General features: G+C 39.7%; 1 protein-coding gene across 2 annotated transcripts in view; it reads right to left on the bottom strand.

The window, feature by feature from the left end:
• ppp2r5a (protein phosphatase 2, regulatory subunit B', alpha isoform) overlaps positions 1-19490 on the bottom strand; it is a 47995-nt gene extending 28505 nt beyond the window's left edge. Inside the window, exons 1-2 of one of the 2 annotated variants that reach the window (XM_080490972.1) lie at positions 19200-19357; positions 18352-18545 (exon numbers count right to left, since the gene is read on the bottom strand). In XM_080490972.1, coding sequence (XP_080347098.1) covers positions 18352-18499 — 148 coding nt within the window. In that variant the 5' untranslated portion in view covers positions 18500-18545; positions 19200-19357. Of the gene's footprint in view, positions 1-18351 lie in introns of both variants that reach the window. The other variant, XM_080490971.1, reaches the window with a different exon arrangement.
• Positions 19491-19710: the final 220 nt, after the last annotated feature.

Below are 19710 nucleotides of genomic sequence, written 5' to 3'. Positions count from 1 at the left end.
CAGATGCATTAGTGCACAAATTCCTCAGGGTGCTTAGCAAAGGAAGGAACATATTCCCATTAAAGTCGAGAAGCTGTGAACAAGAGCAAAGAACAAGACAGCATGTGAGGGATCAGAAAGAAATTTCTGATTAAACAAGCTTCCAAAGATGAACTAAAAACACACAGACGCTGTTTCAAAGCAGCAAATGTCACTGTCATGCTGACAGATGAAGTAAAACTGTTTTCCTTCCCAAAAAAAATCATTCTTCTTACAATCACAAGCAAAATGCGACTGAAATTACCAGTAAGGCGAGACCCCACACTAGCCAAAGTTAATCCCCCTGAATGTTGAATCACTGACACTACTGGATGCGATAACGTTCCATTTCGTAACCACACAAGGACATAAGTCAGAAATAGGCTCGGGGGTTAAAAGGAAATACAGATAGAGCACAATGATAAATAATAGTTTCTAACAATCCTTTCAGTTGCTTAGTAAATAATTCATAAATGGTTTTAACTGTCTCTACAGGCTCTGGTGTCTTACAGATGAAGTCCTCTATCTCTTCCTGTGCATAAGCCTCCACTGAGAGGGAATTATTATGGCTCTAGAACAAAAAGCATACAGGATTATAGGGGTTACTATTCATTACTGACCTTTTGAATATCTTAAAAATGATGGTGTGTCCTCAAATTACAGACACAGGAAGCATGATTACTCCCAAACACTGCAATTAGGAACAGATGCCATTAGATGACTGTTATACGACAGGATTTCCACCGAGCTCCTGTGTCTTCTCTGCAATCTTGTGACATATAATCACAGACCAAAAAAAATTTAAATAATGTCACGCACCAGGATTCACAATGTTACAATCAACACATGCTTCAGATATGATAAGACAACCCATTCACTGCAGAATATTCTGAAACAAAACACAAATACTGAAGACACAGCAGCTCGTCTGCTCTGGATTTAGCATCACAAGGCTGGACATGCAGCCAACCGCTGGGGAAACCACATGCAGTACAAGTTCTTCAGGATGAAATATTCATGGCTTACAGACTTATGTGAGAGTTTTTCAGCAAACTGTAAATGAGCAAAACAAATTATAATTCTCTGTACCGACAATGGAATAGTATTTTACTCCTACTTTACAACTAACTAGCAGATGTGTATTTTTCTCTTTTGAATGAATCCTTATAGGAAGATACGAAGAGAGGAGAGTGAGCCTAATATCGACGTCACTGAAAAATCCATTTTTAGAATTGAATTCAAGTGTAATGAATTAATGTGATAAAATAAGCTTCGTCCGACACATGCTCTAAACAAGAGAGAAGTTGTGGGTTTCCCATAACTGGAGAAGATGAGATGTATTCAAGGTGGCTCAAACAGTACAAGGTGTAAACCATGGAAACGGTGGCCTTGCAATAGTCTGTTCAGCTTACAGTAAATCATTGCACTTTGCACCAGAGACTCGGTTGGTTTTACACTTCCTGTCACGTTACTTTTATATATTATATATCATAAGTTCGTGTGTAAATAAGAACTGCTGCAGTCCACCTAAATAGGAAGATATCTTATTCTTATTAGTTTGAACTGCTGCTTTGTGCAGCAACTTCTTCCAAATGAGTTTAATATATTGTCCTGTGAACTGTATTTTAGTGGGACGTTTTGCATGAACAGTTAAGAGTGCTTGACGCTCAAACGCACCCTCTGTCAGAAAATAAAGAGCGGATTTGATGGCAAAACAGGAAATATGTTCTCAGACGTACGACCACAAAACTGCGAAGAGGGTTTGATAAAAACATGCCCCAAACTTTTCTATTGAGCACAGATGAGCGATAAACTCTATGAAGAAACGTGTGTAAACAAGCAAACATGTAAGTAACAATTACAATCACTCTTTGGCTTAATGAGTGTGAAAACACCATTGATTCAACACTAGTAAACATTCAGATCTTTTGTTATTAGAGTATATAATAAGCTCAGATGGATCAATAGTTAAAAACAACTTATATAGGCATGTGTGAGCCCAGAGATGATGAGGAAAGCACATTGCACACACACAAACTAAGAGGAAGTATTGAGCAAGATATTGCACAAATTGATGTGAGGTGAGTACGGGCTGAACAGGTTCAATATCACGAGTTTAAAAAAAAAAAAAAAAAAAAAAACTGTCCAGAATTATATATGCATACAGTAATTTCTAAACATGCGGCCTCTCATTAATGTACATACTGATGAATGCTTACATTGGCTCAAGGGCTGCATGAAATAGGAACAAACTGAGAATGCTATATCATTATTTACGACACCACACATAGCCACTTGTAATAAACTCTTAAATCAGAAGGATATATGTCAGATCAAATAAACCTTTCTGGTAAATTCATGACAGAAAATAAGGTTTTCTTTTTTACTCGGGCAGAAAAGGAGCAGCAGCTTGACACAGCTCATGCTGCAATAGATCTTTTGCACATGCAAGCACTGCGATGTTAGTGCTGAAACAATATATTATCGTGCAGCTCCAATTCCTTCACAGGCCAGGTAGCTTAAACAATGAACATGACTGGCTGGGCAAGGTTTACAACATTACGGTACCATTTTTTTTTTTTAATTCGATTCTGGTTAAAGTGCACTGACTGGTCATAGGTTGTAAAGCTAAAGAAAGTAATGTAAAAGCTAAACCCAGGTTACGAGGTCTGGGTCGCTCGAGATGAAATTGGGCCATCTGTGGCTAAATATACATAGTCAGGCAGAATGGTTAAATATCCACAAACTCACGAGTCATCACCAGACATATTGGTTACATTTTATCCATGTGCAGGTGGCTGCTTCGCTGTCAGCTAGCCGCCTGTCTTTTCACATCTTCATCTCGAAAAAGACGACAACAGTAATGACAATACACATCCAAACAAGTGTGATCCCTCAGAGGTGAATCTAAAATCTTTCCAATAATCTGACAAGTAGATATGAACTGCAAAACAATCCTTTTAACTGAACATTCCTCTCTTCAGCCTTGAGCTGGTAGCGGCTTTCAGTAGCAGCTGTGGAGCTCGAAGTCCTTTGGGACTTAAAATTATGGGAGATTTGATGACTTGAATTTTTTAACTTTTGATAAAAATAACTCCAGCTGTTACTCTAACTATAGCAACTCTTAACCTTTAAAGTCCTGTTATTTTCTTGTTCGTCTTGTCGTTCTGTGCATTGATGCATGTGTAATCTCAACCCTTTAACTGCTTCTGACGAGAAGCATTGATAACATAGAAACTCAAAATACACACAAAGTAAAACTTAACACTGGGTTTTTAAAACACCCTGTGTGTAAACGTGTGCAACGGTTGAACTTTATTTTGGCCATTGAGGATTATCAATCCTTTGTTTTTGAAACTGGTTAGTCACCGTCTTGTTTCAAAGTTGGCCTTTAGCTTCCTCTGACTGGACACTTCTGTAATGAAAGAGTCGAGTCCGATGATTGGTCGAGGGACAGACAAGGAGTTGCTATTGCTTTCCTTTACAACATTCCTCATGAAGTTCAGTTTTTGGTTTTGGAGATCCTAAACTATATGTATGCGAGCTCTGACACCCGAGCAGAATTTTAAGGGTTAACTAAACTCCTAAATGTTTCGTCCCTGAAGAATAGACTAATCTGTCAGCATGTAGAGGTCACCTGACCTGCATACTACCCTCTACGCTTTGTTTTGGTCTCTTTCCGCTCGACTATATTTCCATGAAGTGTCGGCGGACGCCAAAAGGGCGGGTATTAGGCGAGCTGTGGATGTCTTTGGTCAATTGTGAACATGTTTGCTGTATATCGAACAAGGAGTAGGTCAAGATGTTAGTGTTTGTACCATCAGGGTGATTATTGTTCCAATGTTTTCCGATCGTTCGAGCAAATGGCTCAAACCAATGAGCCATTTAGTGTTTAGAGTTTGATGTGTTAATTTATAGTTTGAATTTAGAAAGATGGTCCTGGTTTTCAAAACAGACACTAAGTGCTGTTGGAGCAGAGCATCGTTAATAGAAATGCAAATGGAGGTCAAACACTCGGCCCCAGCTGCTAAGTATCAAAACTGTCAGAGCACTGATAAATATCTCAGCTTCAAGTTGTTGAAATTACATTTTATTACCCCGATTTCAAATTTACTTGTTCAAAACTCAGTTCTTGCAATGCTTTGCATTACTGGCCAGGTGAATTTTGCATTTCTGTCCTGCTGACGGAAAGCAGCAGGACACTGCACACGCCACATCAGTCACTCGCGCAATGAAACATGGAATACTAAAATGGAAACCGGTTGTGTAACTACAATAATCTCACATAGCGCGTTGCTTTCTGCTCCAGCAGTGATAATGGAAACGCAACGGTATTTAAACACCCTGTTGACAAAACTGGCTCCTGCGATGAACAAGTGGGGTATCAAAGGGATTTTATGCAAAAATCTGCCCACGTTCATGTTGCAGCTAGTGTCTGGATTTGCACACTGTCAGACGTGGATTTTTGATATCAGGGACGCCATCCTACTGGCTGATTAACATGTTGATTTTAAACCGGGTTTTATCCTCCAATGTGAAGCCAGTTCAAAAAAAAAAAAAAAAAAAAAAAAAAAGATCCCAAATCTTTGTCTATTTGAAATGTCTTCTAAGATTTCAAGACCCTAGTCAGGCACAACGTAGATATCTGAGGAGTCAGTCCATCAAAAATACATTACAATAATATCTCTATTCATTTGGCTCTGATTGCTCCATTGTAGTTACCAGGGGTGTTCTTAGTGACTAATTTCTGTCTGTTATCTCTCTGATAGATAACATGGATAGATCCTGAAATACGTCTATAGCGTAGCATGAAAAGCTTAACAGAAGATTACATGTCTTCCAAATTAGGATGTTCGCATGTATGTCACTCACAATTCAACATATTGACGTCTTACTTCTTTCAATGCATTTTCTCACAAGTTGATTTGCATAAAATATATTTATGACTGATTTTGGAAGATTTTTTAGGGGGGCAAGTTAAAGCATCTAAACCTAGCAGATGTAAAAAAAATGGCTGTAGCCAAAAACACAGCAGCTCATGTGAGAAAAAAAAACAACTGTTTAAGCTAAAACTGTTTCACATTTGGGTGCAACTTTCAGAGAACCAGTAGAATATTTTAAGTAGGTGGTGACGGCACAAGCTCTTGAGGTTGCACATCTGGAGGAGCTCATCTAACAGCCCCGGCGCAGGCTTTGCTGGTGAGGATTGCATTTCTGCAATTTAGCAGTGAGACAAAGATACCATCTTTCTATTGAAATGAAAATATGACCAATGCTAAGACCTCATCGGAGACATACCAAGAGTTTCAACTTGTGCAGAATGACAGTCTACAGCAGGCTAAATGTGGTTGTTAACGCATGACAGGAGTGATGCCACATAGGTCACACTGCTACTGCTGCGGAACCGGTTGAATAAGCTGATACCACAAGCACAATGTGAATTAGAGTCACATTTGTTTTGGCTGCACACGAAAATAATGCTGGCAAAACACAGCATCCGAGCGGCAGCTTAAAGAATCTCTACACCAGTTTGAAGTGTAAACAAGAGAGTGGATAAGTCCCAGAAAATGTTAAAAGGAGGCAAACTGAGCTCTGGAGGGTTGTAGGTCAAACGCTATGAATCAACATGTGGACTGCAACTGTGAAACACTTGAAAAGAAAGTCGCCCTAATGTTACATTCTGACATTTTACGAAAATGCATCATCCAATTTTAAGAGGTGGCATGTCAGCCAAAAGTAAATTGTTTTAAATTAGACAGAATTTGAACTGCAACATAACGCTTACGCTTCATTATTTATTGACACAGAGAGCAACATCAAATATGTGGCAGAATAATTAATGAGACATTTAAACAAAAGGTTTAAAAAGTACAAACAGCAAGCTTAATATGATTACAAGCTGTGTCTTTTTCTAGATTGCTATTTACCAATAAACACCGGCATGTTCAAGGTACTGTGTTAAAGGAATGCTGCTTTTTTGCCATAGTAGAGGTTCAACAGTAAGTTGTGTTATCTTCCCTGTTCTGATGTTTCTTTTCTGAATACCGATGGTAGAGACTCACTGTGCCATCGAGAGGTGCTATGTGGTTTTACAAGACTTGCGAGGCTGTGGTTAGCTTGGTAACTTGCCAACTTCAATGGATTTCCTTGTGATATTCAAATTACATTTAGACCTACTGTGTCTTAAAGATTTGTATAGTGTATTTGGGAGCAAGTAGTCACTCATAAATATGGAGGGATGCACATAATGGTGACTGAGTTTTTAATTATCCTAAAAAGCATGTTTTGAATTGTACAAGTAACCAAGCAAATGGTAACATGCAAACTTCATACAGAAAGGCCCGGACATGGAATTAAATTCGCCGCACCATTTATATTAGGAAAAAACAAGACTGTACATACCCTTATAGTCATTCTATAAAAGACGGAGCTTATCATTTATTCACTGATTCAGTGACTCTCTTGCAACTCATTAGGACACCAGGTAACCTTGTGCAGCGTTGGCATGTTTCTGCACGCTGGATGTGACGCAATATTATCTTCATCTGGTATATATTTTGAGTATTAAAATCAATGAGATCCTTTAGTTTGCACTCATATCAAATCATGCAGCTTAACATGGAAGGATTGCAACCGGTCAATGTTGTACATGGTTTATAGATTTTATTCAAAAACCACAAAAGGGATGTGGTTACATGTGTGGACATGTTTGTTTGTTTTTTGCAAAAAACTAACTCAACTTATCATATAACTATACTGTGGGTTTTTGTCTCCTATCAATGACTGAATTGAATTACCTTTAGAAGCCTATTTACAGTTAACACTTAATCAATGTTCTAGTCTATTATGGTGGCCCCTCGGGACAAAATTCACCAGCATCACACATTCAACATGAGTTTCTCAGTAGTGGCAAGAACACACAAAGAAACCTAGAAATGAATTCAATCCTCATAGTCATGACAGGGTTAAGCTGCAGATTCTGGTAAAAAACCAAGAATATCACATTTTGATTTCAGGCCCAGTTACCAGACAACAATGTCACAGTCCTCACTCTTGAGATAAGACAGACCCGGTTCATCTAAACACTGCCTATTAAAATAAACTCTGCACCACCATGTACATTTTCACTGGAAACATAGATCAGCTTTAATCAATCAACAAACTCTGACATTGTGACGACATTAACAGCAGTCAGCTTAGCTTTGGTTGTAATGATTCACAGACCAGTCATTATCTATTAGGTAGGAATCACAAGCAGCTAAAGCACTGAAGGTCGATTGTGTCCTGAATCTAAAGTATCTAGGAAGACACATTTCTCAAAATATGAAATGGAAAGAAAGGACACAATAACTGAAACACTGTGTTCCCAAGCAAATAGAAAATGGTACCAAATACTGTGAAAAAATAAAAATAAAAAACTTGTGAAAACTATAAATAACTGCAGGATTGATCCCCGTCTCCAGTGAAAAGCTGTGTTGAGTAACACGATGAGCTGGCAGATGTCAGGCTTCCTGTTTTATGTCTCAAACCACATCCAGTCTCTCCAATATTCAAGCACCCTTCCCCAAGAAAAACACTTGCATGAATGGCAAATTGCTTAAGTGCAATCAAAACAGGCAGTGTGGCACATTAGAAAGGCAGACAATCAGGACAACACAGGCCAATCAGCCGCCAGCGGAATGCTGATGAGTAACAGCTGAGGCTAATAGGTTTGTTTGCCTAACTTCAGCAGTTAAAAGAAGCTTTCACTCACAGGTGGTCTTTAACTCAGCTAACCTGCAACACTCGCTACCATTTCAATTATTTGTGATTACAATTTCAATTTGTTAGAATTTGTTAGGCCCAAACACTACAAACAATGTGTCCAATCACCATTTTCTCCATGCAGCAGTTTCTCATTAAAATCCAAATCAAGACCAACATTTGCATTGATCGGTTATTTAAAGAAACACGCAAGTGTGAAGACAGAAAGCAGAAAAATCCTCCATTTACGAATGTGCATTTTGCTTCTATTTTAGATTTCATACAGTAGGTACTATCAGAGTACTCCAGCCTGTCACAGTTGTACTACCTCTGTGGGTTACTCTGAAATTCAAGCATGTGCTGCACTCACTGAGAAAAGATGATCTGGCCAAAGGAGGTCAGGGCCGTGTGTGTGTGTGTGTGTGTGTGTGTGTGTAAGGCCCAGATACCCAGTACATTCCTATTTCTGCCTCGGCTAGTACATTTCAACACGTCAAGGTCTGCCTGCACGTCACTGCCTCATCAATCTCAAATGGTCCCATCAGGGTGCGTTCACACTATCCCTTTAAGCTGCCAGCACAGCAGAGACACTCATATTCGAGGAAAATGGAGAGCAGCCACAAGGTGGATGGATAGCAGGTGCGGAAGAGGGAGAGTTGAAGATGGCATAAAAGAAACAAGACACTTTTTCAATGAGCGGGGCTGTGGTTTATGGCTCAGTTAAGGTCACTGAGGATGGTAGTGGCAGTCCAGAAGGAGTCAGCATGGAGCTCTGCTGCCATGCTGGGAGATTTGATGTCGACCGTTTACAGCTATAATTAATTACTCTTTGCTGAAAGCTGCAAGTAGCTACACCTGCAAGGACTGGCTGATTATATGGTAACCCACAGAGAGAAAACTAAATGAAGCTACTCTTGTAACTGATTGTATTAATCTATTTCAATCAGAAATGGCAAACATTTTCATGGCTACTGCAAATCCTTCAGGAAACAGAGACAAAAACAGTTGGAATTAACCTACTCTAACCAACCAACTCTTAAATGTATCCTCCTTGCTCGTCAGCCACAGAAATATGAGTAGTATGAACCAATTATTGGTTTATTCATATAAAATACTGCTTAACCATCATGCAGTCATCTGCCACTAGTCATGACAGAGCCGTCAGACTGCCGTCATTCAACTCAAACATTTCGATATTAACCTGCAAGAAACAACACTGGCTGCAACTCGCAGTGCTAGGCATACTCAAATAATTTGATATATTTACCCAAACACATTGTGTGTATATAATATTTTCAAGGCAACGGTTTGGAATCTTTAGTTATTTGGCTGGTGATTGGACTAAGATGCTTTGGTAAATGTTGCCAAAAAAGGCTACTTAGCAACATTAATCCTATAAATTATCAAATGATCAGCAGAACACAGTGTCATCTCAAAGTCTCAACACAAAATAAAAGTGAAGCAAGCGCAGTCTATCCTAACCCGCCACGGGCCACAATTATGACACAACAGCATCAGACACGGGAACAGAAACACAGAAAAACACGACGCGTCCAGCACAGATCTGTCCCGTTGTTTCCCAGAAAATTATTTATTGATTATCTGCTGGCAGACCAGACGGAAACAGCCTGTGTGTGGGACACACTTGTGAATCGATAAGCCAACACAGCCATTGGTTTTCATGAGCACTCACTGATGAACTGTTCTTTGAAGGCTGCTGTCCTCAAAGCAATCTAAAATCTAAAAACTTTGAGTCCCAACTAAAAGACTTTCTACTCGATCAATTCATGGAAATTGTTTGACCAGAAAGCCTCTAAAAGCATTAATTTCAACATTGACATGTTTTAACGTCTGAAAATGCTTATTTAAAACGTTCATGGTGCAACATAAAGCAGAGAACAGCAGTAAAACCAAAAGGGAAACATGTAAAGATGGGCTTCAATTTGACTGAATAATTGATAGATTTCTAAGTTTCTCAATCATTTGTGTTCATTATAAGAGAATGTGCACATTTCATTTTTATTAATACAAAGAATTGCCATGCAGTGGTGAAACAAAATTAATGTGGTGGCTTCAAATCAACTGTTGCAGCACATTAAGTGGGGAAATATACATTTCCTTCATGCTCCAGAAAAATAACGCCATCATAGTTGAGACTGAAAGTGAAGAACTATACATGGAAATGCTGCTTGTCTGTGGTGTGGCGAGACTATCCCAGGTCTAATGTAGGGCTCGGGGACCTTCTGTGTTCAGTCTGCACGGCCGTCCAGTGTCTCACAGTCGAATAAAAGTGTGTTTGAGGGTAATTGGCAACTCTAAATTGCCCTGTAGGCATGAACTTGTGTGTGTAGTTGTCTGTCTCTTTGTGTAAACTGCTTTAATGAACTGGAGACCTATCTGGGCTGTACCCTGCCTTTGTCAACTTGGATTGGCCGCAGCCCCCTGTAGCCCTGTGGGCGGGGTGGGGGTGCGTAAAGAAGATGGATGGCTGAAAAGACGTACAATACCAACCAGGGTTAAAGATACAGTTGAATCAGGGCAGGCTACTGTACGTCATACATCATGGTTAAAAGGTTTTGATGCACCTAGAAGTCAGTCACTAATAACCCTTAATGCTATTCAGCCCCTAAACACAAATTCAGGAGTCTGTTGGTGTAGTTGGAAAACACAGCAGTCAGTTTGCGGCATGAGAGCCCGAAGATGGAAACGAAACCCCACGAGCACGGTTGAGCTCGTTAGAACAAGTGTGGTAGTTAGTGATTAAGCAGCTATTGATAAATGAATGCAGTATGCCGTTTTGTGCTACTTTTACGACTGTGCAATAAAAACAAAGGGATAGGCGCCAAAAGGTGGGTGAAAAAGGAGGGACATCAATTTTTTAAATATCAGAATTTGTGAGAACATGTTTGAGGAGTTATTACGTGTGTAAAAAACCATCTCAGGCTCCAGAGGAGGCTGTGTGAAGTCTGATAAGTCTGTTGACATTTGTTGATCTTCCCAAACCTCTGTAGCTCCTCTTTATCTCTGCATGAAGGAAACAGCTCAAGGCTACATTCGCATGACACCCTGAGATCCAATAATGTATTTTTGTACCTCAGAATGTAGAAACCAATGAAGGTATACGTGAAGAATAAAAGACAAAAGTGCATATCACAATTTAGTTAATGGGGTCAGTGTCACTTCCACATTTGTCTTGTTTATTATGCCTCATATTGTGCAGTTTTGGCTATTTTCACGTTCTTTCTTCATGTAGTGTGCTCCGTGACTCGAGGAGGACATGATCTTGGATGTCACCTTTTTGGAAATCTACATACCATCGGCTGATTGCAGCGCTGGTGTGACTACATGACAGAAGACTCCCTCAAGTTATCCAAGAACGCAAGAACAAAATAAAAATTTCTGTTCCTCTGCGAAAAAAAGGCCATGATGAAAAGACATCACCCAGAATTGTGCCATGTGTTGTGAAAGCAACCGCTCTAGAGAGAGCAGAACTGTCTAAATAGACATGCAACACCAACTCGTAAGAACAGTGACTTATCTGTTACGTTTAGCGAACATGTCATAGGAATGATCTTCGATCACTCCGTGGCCCGGGCAAATGTATAAAAATGAGCAGCTACAAAAGGAAGTGTAAACATGGTGCTGCCTCAGCAGTTTTAAAAACATGACGTTACACCGGTTACACCACCGTTTGGAGCCGAATAACAAAATGTGAACCAAACTGAAAACAATGCATCATTTGATACATTGGTCCGCACTATTGTTGAGAAAAGCACTGTAAATGTGTATATGATCCAGGCAGTGTTACAGTGGGGAAACCAAACTTTCAAGCAACAAATCCAACAGCCTACATTGTGTGAGAACAAGAAACTAAAACCAATGCGATGCCCAATGCATTAGTGACTGTGGTTATAATCCATTTAGGACAATAAGCGTCACACCATCCAAACTGTAAGTTCAGGTATAGTTCAAAATGGTCACTCAGCTAAAAATGTCCCTTCAGTGACGGAAATACCAACGTAAACCAAGTGGCCTGTATTTGGAAAGTAAAACATTTCACTGGCTTGCTCTCAAGGCTTCTGGCTGCCATGGCAACAATGTTGGTCTCCGAATGACTCATCTTTTCAGTGTCTATCACACAACAGGAGCTTGAAGCACTCCAGCCTCTCCACTGCAGGAGGGAAGAAGCATCTTTGCTGGCTACTATCTTTTAGCACCTAAACAATCTGGCAGCAGAAATTTCCATTCTTGATCTAGTTAGTCGAGGACTCGGCAGCAGTGCTTTAAGTGCTGTAACGTATTTACAGTAAGTGAGGTTGGACTGCACTCTCAATTTGGAAACTCAGCTTAAAATGATTAGCTCTGACCCATGAGAAAGCTGCACATTAACCGTGAGCTCTTGTTTTCACTTTTGGTTAGGTGTAAATTCACATAGATAAATTATCTTGGCAGTCACAGTTCTCTTACTTAATTCAAGCACAAAGCACAACGTTCTAATCATTGAAATATATAAATATCAAGGCATGTAAAGGTCTCATGTACCGTTTGAATCATGACTCATAAAATTGTCTGGCACTACTCATCAGATGGTCCAAAAATACAAACAACACAATAAACGCAATAATCATCTCAAGGTAAACTATGAATAAAGGCAGGAAGACGGGGTTATTTATAGCTTCCCATTTATGAATTTGGCAGCAAATACACTGTCGCACAAATGGGTGAGAAATCTAAATAATAGAACGTTTCAGTTCACTGAAAACTGTGAGGCCTCCAAATGTCTCTGAACAGGCGATGAAGTGGACAATAATAAATATCATTCTGTCAACTGCAATAGCTTAAAATATATTTCATAGAGTAGGTGGTGTGCAGACTAACCACGCTGTGTGACAGAACGGCAATTTTTAAACCCACAAATTCAGCAGAAACAGACTCTGCACAGAGACCATGCTGCATATCTTTAGACATCCTACCTATGTACCAAGTATGTACCAAGAATGAGTGTGCATACATAGCTTGTAGTGACGGGAAGCACAAATATTTCTCGCAAAGTCCTTGTAAAAGATGATCAATAAGCACACATTTCGAAGGCTTTTTGTAGCTTATACTACCACGTTAGACTGCAGGTCAACATCCATCTTCTTTACTACTTTATCCAACTTAGAGCTGCAGGCAGTGTTTGCATGAAACCTAAAGTGATCTTGGAATATTGGAGGAAACCAGAGCGCCGAGAGAAACAAACCATGCAAGTAAAGAAGAAACTACAGAAAGGCCATGAACCAGTGATCTTCTCACTGTGAGACAAGAGGATAAACTACTGCAGGTTGACTTAACAGTTCTGGAGAAAATAATTATCCAGGTTATTCTCTCTCAAATGAATACTTTTATAATTAACTCTTTGTATGCATAAAGGTATTAGACGTGTAAATAGACAGAATTCTGACGGGTAACGTCTATATTTGATATTCTTTTTTTATGTGTATATCTTTACAAACACCTATAGACGCAACTACTTTGATATCACAACTTGTCCTGGTTGTAAAAAGATTTTCTCACCTACTTATGAATATATGACAAGTACAACATCAATCAATGAGTCCAGTCTATATCACCACTTCACAATCACACAAGCTCATGCCTACAATATAAGCCTGAGGTTTTTGGTTTTCACTTCAGCTGCAGTGAAAGGTTAATGTCACACTGTTTGCAAGACTATAAACACTGAACGTGTTCTGCAATTCTCAAGTAGCAATCTTATTTCATGTAAAGGCCTTGCAGATTTCTCATATGATCGTAGCGTTAGTAGAGATAGAAAACTCTTTAAACCTTCTCTTTGACTTGATTCATGTGTCAAAAGTATACTACTTTTTGAATTTCCCAATTACTCCTCACCAAATACCCGTCCAACACATATGACATACTGAGTATTTACATGTGATCAAGTATGAGATTTTCCCGACTCTCTACCAGCAGCAGCCAGTCAGACAAACACTTTTTAGTGGAGGAAAGCCAGATAATTTCCACGTCACCCTCACCATTGTCATGACAATAGCTGACAAGCTGTTTCAAGTCATTTCCACATATTACTGCAGTACAATACTGTGGATTGAGATCTTTGCAAATGTTTCACATTGATGCTGAAGTCTTTTGACCATTAGATAGAGATAGAGATAGATACTGTATAGATCCCTCAAAAAAAAAAAAAAAAAAAAAAAGCAAACAGAAAACCAATAAAAAAAATCACAAGAAGAAACATCAAGTACAAATAACTCTAAATACTCATCAGAACTCAGCAATATAAAGTATAGTGGCAGTAGACAGGGAGGAGTTTCCGCATAACCAACCACAGAATATATTTTATCTACAGTCCTTTAGTAATATGGAGTAGTAGTCATTGTTGGAATCCACAAAGTGACACCGTTTGTTTTTCAGCATTCAAGAAGTTGCATCATGCAGAAAACTTCTAATACTTGACCAGACAAGTCTCTCACTTCACCCGCGTGATTCCTCCAAGCTTCACAACAGTTGTTAACGTTGTTGAGGCTTGTCTGACCAACAAGGGAGAGAAATCACCAAATCCAGCCATGACATTTAATAAAACCGTTTTCTTTATCGTCGTGGGACACTGTAAGATTGAAAGATTTCACACGCAGAAAATATTCATACCAATGACGTCTATATGACAGAACAAATATTCCACTCAGTGTTACAATACCGTCTGTACTGAGGGTCATTTCACAGCGTTTTGTTTCTGATACACTGCAGATCATTTCCATACCAATATATTACATCCTTTCATGCAATGTCGATGATATGCAGCAACAGTACAATTAGGTGTGAAACTGTGTTCAAGTACACAGTGCAAGAGTACACACGGTTGTTAGCTGGCTCAGCAGGATCTGATTTGACCACAAGCTAAAAGGGAGACAGCTGACAGATATCCAGTCAGAACCCTGCTGAGATTTGTCACATTAGTGCACCTCTCTCTCTCTCTCTTGCTCTCTCTCTCTCTCTCTCTATATATATATATATATAAAAATGAAAATACAATGGAAACAGACCATTCTTTTGTATCACATCCTGAAAAGCAATACTCAGCCCATGTGAATCCAACTTAGTTCTGAATACTTGGATCTAATGTAGTTATGCTCATTCAATTACAACATGATGGTTCAAACTGGGGTTAAATTCAAAATACTAAAGAGGTCCAATAATTCATATGTCAAGTCTTAAATTTTGCTCTTACATGCCTGGATGATGTAAATCCTCCTGAAGTGTCACTTTAGTAGCATAAATGAGGATCAGTTCTTCCTCTTGGAAAGATTATGCCGTGTACTGCCAGGAACTCTTGAACAATTTTTGAAAGGAGTAGTTCCCGTTCTAGAAGTACTTTCATTTTAAATTAGCAACATTAATTTGTACTTTATAGAACAAGCATGATGTTTTTAATCTGATCCCTATGGGTATTTCTATGTGGACATACAAGTGCTGTGTATGTATGCCTACATACTATCTACGATACACATAGAGAAACGTTGAGATATAAGCGAACACATTTATAGGCAGAGATATAAATGGAAATAGAGACTCAGAGAGGAAAAAGAGAGCGATATAGATTTATATAGTTTGGACAGAGAGCAATCAATAGAAGAATGTGTAAACAGTGTGTAGGCGTAGCTATATGTATCCATAGTTACATGTGATTATGCATACTCAAAGTAAAATATGAAATACAATTCTACAGGTACTGATAAATGTAAATTAGGACAACACAACTTATTATTGCCATATCAGAATGTTATATATATATGCAAAATGACTGAAGAGACAATTAAATACAGAAGGAAATGCCCTGGAAATTCACAACTAAAGAGTTTTAATCGGCAAAGAAACACTGCTGTTATTTAGAAGACAAAAATTTCAAGGCACAAAAATACCATTATCATTGACTTTGAGCATATATTGTAAATGGTATCATTATCACAATACCAAACAACAGTACTGTACATTGTATGTTTAACAAACATTGTGCAGCCCTACCTGATAGAATTCTAACTTTGAAAAAAAAGAACACATTATTGTCACAACATAAGTTAATGGTTTGTCTCTGCTATAAAAACAAGGTGCATTATTCAGGTGTAAAAACAACTTCTTGGAAAGACAAGGACTTTAATCCCATCATTGCTTCTTATTGCGTTTCCAAAGGAATCAAAATGACTGTGCAGGTCATCTGCAGATTACTACATCTGAGCGAATGATTATAAGCTACAGGACTGCAACTACTGCAATAGGTCTAAAGTTCACATGGCACAACTATCCCAGGCCTGCCACTCTACAGGTCTGTACCGAAAACACAGTTATGCATCAACATACAACAAACTGTTGGATAATATGGGTGGCCACAAGGAAATTGTGCACAGTGTCACATTTCACTCAATGCCTTTGCTGTGCCCTACAATTCCCCCTGCACAGTCCATGAGGCTTGGCTTCCACATTAAAAAAAAAAACTAACTAGGTAGAAAACAAACTACAAGGCGGTTCTCATGGTCAGTCTCATAAAGCGTAGAGCACCAGAGTAATGTGAGCAAGTGGCACTAGCAGGATTGCATGGGGGTGATTTGGATAGTTTGAGTTAATGAATGGAAATGAGTTCAGCCTTTTTTTACGCCTTTTTGTTTAAGCGTTAAAACAATTCAGCCTCTGGCAAAACAACTTGCGTTATCGTTCTGCATGTTTGCACAGGAAATGGCTTCAAAACATCACTCCATTTGAACCGTCAGAGAAGTCTGCAGACTCGTTTGTCAACTTTCTCCAAACTCGTCTTCACTATCAACAGTGTCTACCAGCATTGACACACAAAACACAACAAAACATACTGGTCATTTGGACCAGCTAAGGCCAGTTGGGTCCACCTTGTTGAAACTTGCAGACTTTTTATTTGGACACATCATAGTAATGATAATGCACCCTCTGAAGCATCTCCATGCAAACGTGGCATTTCCCACCTTCTTTAAGAATATTCTGTCGATGCGTCTGTGCATGACAAAGACATACAATACTGAGCAGAGGCAGGTGTGGTGATGGGCTGCAGGGATTCTGTAAAAATGTACATGATTTATATCACGTATTGTTGTGAATCAGCCTTTGCCTTCAAAGCAACATCAGTTCTTTTTAGAAACCGGTTTATGAATGAATGAGAACCGAGGTTTTCCTATTGAAAAAAAAAACCCTCCATGATTGTAGTTTGGTTCAGATCCTTTTGCCTCTTCATTTAAACCCTGAGAGGCTTGATTATGTTACAATCAGGGCTCTGTGGGGGCCAATCCATCATTTCCAGGATCCCTTATTCTTCTTCAACGTGTTCTCCTCTGCTGCTGAATATATTTGGACCCAATCAGACACTTTTCTGTTGGCGTTACATGTTGGATCAGGAGCACCACATGACACCTGTCTATAGCTTTAGAACATGAGCGTTTTATCAAGTCAACATCTGGTTAGGCAACAACAGTAGACACCCAGTGAGCTCCTGAATCCCACTTCAGACACCAGGCATTATTCACTACCATCATCTGATTTTAGTTTTCATCTTTTGACCGCTCCCTTTAGGGCCCACACCACGGCGAATTATCTGCCTGCATCTTCCCTGTCTCCTGCCTTCTCTGTTAAACCAATCATCTCCATGTCCTCCAACATCTTTCTCTTCTTATCCATCAAATAATTAAATTGCATTGTTTCTATTAATACTTAATAAGCAAGAAGCCTCAGCAATATTTTTTTCTCTTGTATACTGAAGAGTTAAAATAAGAAAGTCACACCCAGCCTCATAGAAAAAAACTAAACACTCACAGTTAAAATCCAATTAAGGTCCTTTCCATGTGGAGTTTTCATGTTCTACCTGAGCAAGGCTTCCTCTAAGTAATCTGGTTTCCTCTTACAATCTAAAAACATACACAAGGTCAGTCTGTGACTAGAAATTCAAAGCAATGAGGTGTTAAAGTACAACACCATTGAAAGGTTAAACACATGGCATGTGAACATGGTATTTCATGCACTTCTTGATATCAATTTGAATATTTACAGGATATATAAAACATGGGAGCACAGAACACTATCTGTATGCCCTGTTTTCTCCCACAGTTCAAAAACATGTGAGCAGTTGAGGTCACTCATGTCAGTCTGTCGCTCTGTGTCTGTCCTATGAGGGACCCTGATTCAAGCCAGGATCAGCTGCAGCCCAAACTTGGATGAGACGATGAATTGACCGAATTTTTTAAGCCTATCAGGTGCATTCCTGCATAAACACCATGATGGACATGAAGCACTATATGACACCTGCGTATTACTCCACTGTAGAAGTACAACTATCCAAATCCCCTTCCAGTCAACTGAAGATGCTTAGAGGTCCTTCATTCTCTGGACTGCTGTTTTCCTCCCAAGCTGAGGTTTATAAAAAGTAATGATCTGCAATCCTTAAACGGACAGCTTTCACTGTGATCGTGTCAGTGTGAGTTGCAGTGATACATACACCACTCTCAGGTGATGACAGACGGACTATTTTAAGCAGCAGACCCTTTCATCCTCTTAACGTACCTTTGAGCTGCGGCAGGGGCGAGAGCTCCACCGGAGCGCTCTGTGTGCGGTACTGAGACGAGCCCTGGGATTTCCTCTGCTTCTGCGCCTTCCTCATGGACTTCCTCGTGAACCCGTCCACTTTCTCGGATGCGGAGATGGCCGACATCTTGGTGCACAAACTGATGAGGACTCCAGACAAGCTACTGTATCCCCTGTGGGTCAAACTGCAAGGTTTCCTCTTCTGTTTTCCCACCGTTCACATCAGCATCAAATTATGGAGCAAAGTGCTGAATCTCCGGTTAAGACGATTCGTCATGGCTGTGTTAATCTGTGTTAGACTATATGCAGAGGAAGCATTATTAATGTATCTTTTTCAATGGGTTCACTCTTTTTATATAAAAAAAAAAAAAAAAAAAAAAAAAAGACAAACTAGCGCTCACGACACCGCCCCGACATGTGACAAAAAACACGTTTCTAAAGATCTGCAGGGTTTAGCTGCTTCCTTGCGATTGCAGAAGGTCTACCTGTTGCACAACGTACAAAAGACATTGTCGTTAAAAAGTTAGGGGAATGTGAACCGAGGCTGACAGCTTGTAGCATGTAGCTAGCCTGCTAAAACTAGCCGACGTTAACGTGTAGCTGCTACGACAATATGCGCCAGTGTCGAGGGGGAAAAGTTGCAAAAGCCACTAGCCCCGTTAAATTCGCGTTGTATTCTGATAAAAGACGAAATCCGCTTCTTCAAATGTCGGTTTTCATCCGAGTTACACTTCCGTTGAGTGAATCAGGAAAAAAAAAAACTCCCCGCGATCGATGGAAGTTGGGCTTCGTCTGTCGACTCATTTAGCTCAAAAAGTTAGCCGTACTCGAGCGACCCGTGTCCCGGGTGTATCGTCAGCTGAATCCAGGGTCACTCCGTCGTCTTCACGGCCTCCAGAGGGACACAGTCCTCACCAAGACAACAAACTGCTGGACGCCGTGCAGAGCAGGCGGGCGCTCTGTCCGAGTGGGTCCGTCTGAGTGCGGCTCGCTGCCTCCCGAGCGCTGACAGGTCTACGTCAGTGACTGACGGGCCCGGCAGCCAATCAGTGGACGGTATTTAGGAGTGTGGAAAACTTTTTCAGCCAATCACAACGCAGAAAAAGCAGGGGCCGAACCTGTGACGTGCGAAAACAAACTGTGACGTTGTGCACTTGATTGACAGGAGGAAGATGTCTCTCAGTGTCTGACTTCTTATTTAACAGAATAAGAGAATAATAATAATAATAATAATAATAATAATAATGATAATAATAAAGAAATCAAGTCAAAAGAAAAAGAGTCTGAAAGATCTCTGAACAATCTGAATTACTTGATTAAAGAAAAAATTATGTGTTA

This window comes from Lipophrys pholis (genome assembly GCF_963383615.2).
Source record: "Lipophrys pholis genome assembly, chromosome: 21".
NCBI classification, from domain to species: Eukaryota; Metazoa; Chordata; class Actinopteri; order Blenniiformes; family Blenniidae; genus Lipophrys; species Lipophrys pholis.
Note: the sequence above shows the minus strand (reverse complement) of the source record. Positions and strands in the feature narration are given on the sequence as shown.